Source organism: Diplotaxodon limnothrissa, linkage group LG2, assembly GCF_057381915.1.
Source record: "Diplotaxodon limnothrissa isolate DT_005_m linkage group LG2, D_limnothrissa_male_GT1.1, whole genome shotgun sequence".
Classification (NCBI taxonomy): Eukaryota; Metazoa; Chordata; class Actinopteri; order Cichliformes; family Cichlidae; genus Diplotaxodon; species Diplotaxodon limnothrissa.
Window position 1 is genome coordinate 10,549,184 of NC_140597.1, and position 3,480 is coordinate 10,552,663.

The window sequence follows — 3,480 nt, forward strand, 5'->3', positions numbered from 1 at the left end:
TGCAATTGGTATGGAATTCATTTTTTTTTTAAATTGATCAGTGTTTTGAAATTAGATGTGATGAACATGTGACCTTAATTTACAAAATCAACATCATGTTGGATTCAATGAGACATGAAACTAGTGCATGAAACAGGTCTCAGTAAATGTTCTCATAGACTGCAATACACTGCCCCCTGCTGGTCATTATAAAGTCTGCAGATGTCATTTGACATGAATGTCATATTTGTGAAACAAAATAAAGGACTCTGTAAAATAAATGAAAATCAAATATTTATATACAGAATATTTATGTACAAATGCTGAAAAAGACATTTGAACAAGATGCACACCCAGTAAAATTTAAAAAAAAAAAAGAAAAGTCAGTTTTATCATGTGACTATCATGCTGTCATTTCTGCACAATGCACTTTACACCAGATCAAAATAAAACACTGTGAGGTCGTTCTAACCGGAAGCCCAGAGAGCGTCGACAATGCAGCACAATGCCCTGAAGCATCAGCATCAAAATATACTTCAAGTACCAAAAAGTACTCATTGTGCAGAATGCCCTATTTTTGAATAGCTGGACATTTAATTGCTTTATCACCAGCTGTGACTACAGGTGATAATCAACCATGTTTCATAGGGATGTGACTACATTTAGAAATGTCACGCATTTTTAGGTATAAAGCAAAAGATGCAATGAAATAAATAAGCTATCACATATTAATCCAAATGAATTCACTGAAATACATCTGCACATTTCTGCAGCCTGACTTATTACACACGTGAACACAGTACACATTTGTTTACTGCAAGCTTGTTTCAGAGATGTGATGCAGTTAAATCTGTATGCGTCTGTTTCCTTGTAGTGTTAGTAGAGATGGTGAACCTGACACAATCCTGTGTTTGGTGTGAAGGAAACCAGTTAACAGCCGGTTTAGTAAAATTCTCTTGAACTCATGGAAAACTCATCGTCGTCTCGAAGTGAGCAGCTGAAGCGTCCCGTGTGATCAGAGGTCCTCGTCGTCCTCGCTCACCATGACGTCGAGCTCTTTGTCTTTCCGTACGACGCTCTCGGTGATGAACTCCTTCTGCTGCTCCTCCAGCTCACGCAGCTCCGCCTGCAGGCGCTCCAGGTGGAGCACTCGCCGGTTCCTCAGCAGCCGGCTGGGGAATGGGTTCATGTCGTTGAAGGCGATGCTGGTCAGCTTCCTGCATGGACACACGCAGGTGGAAAGGACTCGATCACCAACACAGAGGAACTGGAAACTGATCAGCTTGAGTGTTTCTGTTTTATGCTGCTTGATACTTCAGGTACTGCAGTTTGAGCAGGAAATACTGGACTGACTGGACCACATGTATCCGAGAGCTGCAGATACTTAAAAATCTTTAAATCGTTGTTACTGTGATCAGGGAAATTTAAACTTCTCACAAAATTTCAGTAAAAAGGGTTTGAAGCTCAAAGATTCAACAGCTACATCCGCTACACTTCTGAGAGTGTAACAGCTCGTAGATTAAGGCGGGTGGAGGCGAGTGCGTACCTGGCATTGGAGACGGTCTTTGTGAAGAAGCGTAGGTACTGGTAGATCTCCACGCTGTCGTGAATCTTCAGGATGTCGTCCTCTTTGTATTTGAACAGAGCCAGAGTGTATCTGAAGATCACCTGCAGCACAGACACGCATTTCATAACAGGACACTCACGCCACACAATTAATTGGAAACTTTGAGGAGGTGAGTCATAAAATTACTCTTTCAGTTGTGGTGCAGTTGGGCCCTTTACTCATTACAGCTCTGATCGATTTCCAATAAGCCACTTGGTTCCTCAGTTGCCAGATAATATTAACTTACTTGGTAGTTGAGCTTTAAGTTTAAATTAAACTTTTGGGTTGGATCTACGTGGCTGAAGCTGTTGTCAGCATTTATCCCTGTGTGGTATATATTTCTGTGTCTGAACTGTGATTTTATTTCCTGAGACAAACGATGTAAAAGCTGTGCTGCATTTGTCACATTGCAGAAACAAGCCCAAAGCCATTGTCCCGCTCATCGTCTGGATTTACGCTGCTTGTGGTAGACTGTGAGGTCGTTACTAGAATGATCTGCTTTCCCACTCCTATTTCATGTCACATGACAGTTCCCCATGCTTAGTAAACAATGTCTTATTACTCCTAAAATGTAAATAAAGACATCTAAAGGTGAAAACAAAATCATTTTTGTTTCCATGGACACTACTGTGGTGCATTCAAGTGTTGTCTGCATTTCTGTCATGGTGTGTTCGGGTGTATGGTACCTTGGTACCCTCATACAGGAAGGCGTCCCACAGAGGCATCAGGATGTCGCTGGGCAGACTCTCCACAAAAACCACCAGGAACCAGTTGAAGGTGACCAGAGAGACGTCAATGTTGTGATCCTCAAAGTGAGATGCCAGGCGAGGAAGCTTCTCCGCCATGAAGTCCTTCAGCACGCGCTGGTCCGCCTGAGCACAAAGAAGGTGAAGGTGAGGTTCTGCCTGGAAGGCGGGTCCACATAAGAACTCAGATATAAAATTTATACTTTTGTTCTGACCTGTTGAGTACCTGGCAGTAGCCAATGGCAGGGTTATGCCCGGAGAAGGCCAGAAGGATGCGGCGGAGCTGCTGGAGGGCGGGGCTGGAGGGCGGGGCTGGACGGCGAGGAGAAGTGCTGATTGGTCGTCAGGGTTCGGTGAAGGTCCAGCTGGACCTGCCTGGAGGCAGGATTAGGAGCTGTCCGACTCTTCTCACACAGCTGGAAACAGAACAGGATTACTGAGTGCTCGCCAGCATTCCCAACAGGAAGGAGGAGGAGCCACCTGTGCTCAGGTGCGGATAAAGCACTCTCTCTCTCTACAGCTGTACCTGCTGATAGCGTTGCGTGTGGCACTCTTGGCTTGTCAAAGTTCTGGCTCGGACCAAACAGCGCCACACTCTCTGCCGATACTCCCGAGGGACGCCTTCACGCACCAGAATTTTGAGCTCAGGTGAGATGATGAAGTCATCGTCGGACCTGCCTGCAAGGTACTGAACCCAGCGGCTCAGCAGGGAGTGCTCCAGACCCTCCTACAGAGACAATGATGTATGATATAAAAAGAGGATAACCATTATCTGTTAAGCATTATGTTACAATTTTAGATTATGTTACAATGTAACATAATCTAAAATTGTAACATTGTAAACATAATGTTACAATTTTACATTATGTTACAGTTTATCATAAAGTAAAATTGTAACATTATGTTTACAATGTTACAATTTACAAATTGTAACATTGTAAACATAATGTTACAATTTTACATTATGTAACAATTTAACATAATGTAAAATTGTAACATCGTAAACATAATGTTACAATTTTACTTTATGTTACAGTTTAACATCATATAAAATTGTAACATTATGTTTACAATGTTACAATTTACAAATTGTAACATGATGTTACAATTTTACATGATGTTAAATTGTAGCTGTTAAGGGTGGTGAGT

The 3,480-nt window shown here is 42.3% G+C and overlaps 1 protein-coding gene across 1 annotated transcript; it reads right to left on the reverse strand.

The window, feature by feature from the left end:
* Positions 1-994: 994 nt before the first annotated feature.
* LOC146638238 (TBC1 domain family member 2A-like) lies at positions 995-2,977 on the reverse strand. Its single transcript, XM_085366982.1, has 4 exons — positions 2,858-2,977; positions 2,272-2,747; positions 1,526-1,647; positions 995-1,196 (listed from the first exon to the last, which is right to left on the reverse strand). Exons 2-4 carry the CDS (start codon positions 2,428-2,430, stop codon positions 995-997), a joined length of 483 nt encoding a protein of 160 aa, XP_085223108.1. The 5' UTR covers positions 2,431-2,747; positions 2,858-2,977.
* Positions 2,978-3,480: the final 503 nt, after the last annotated feature.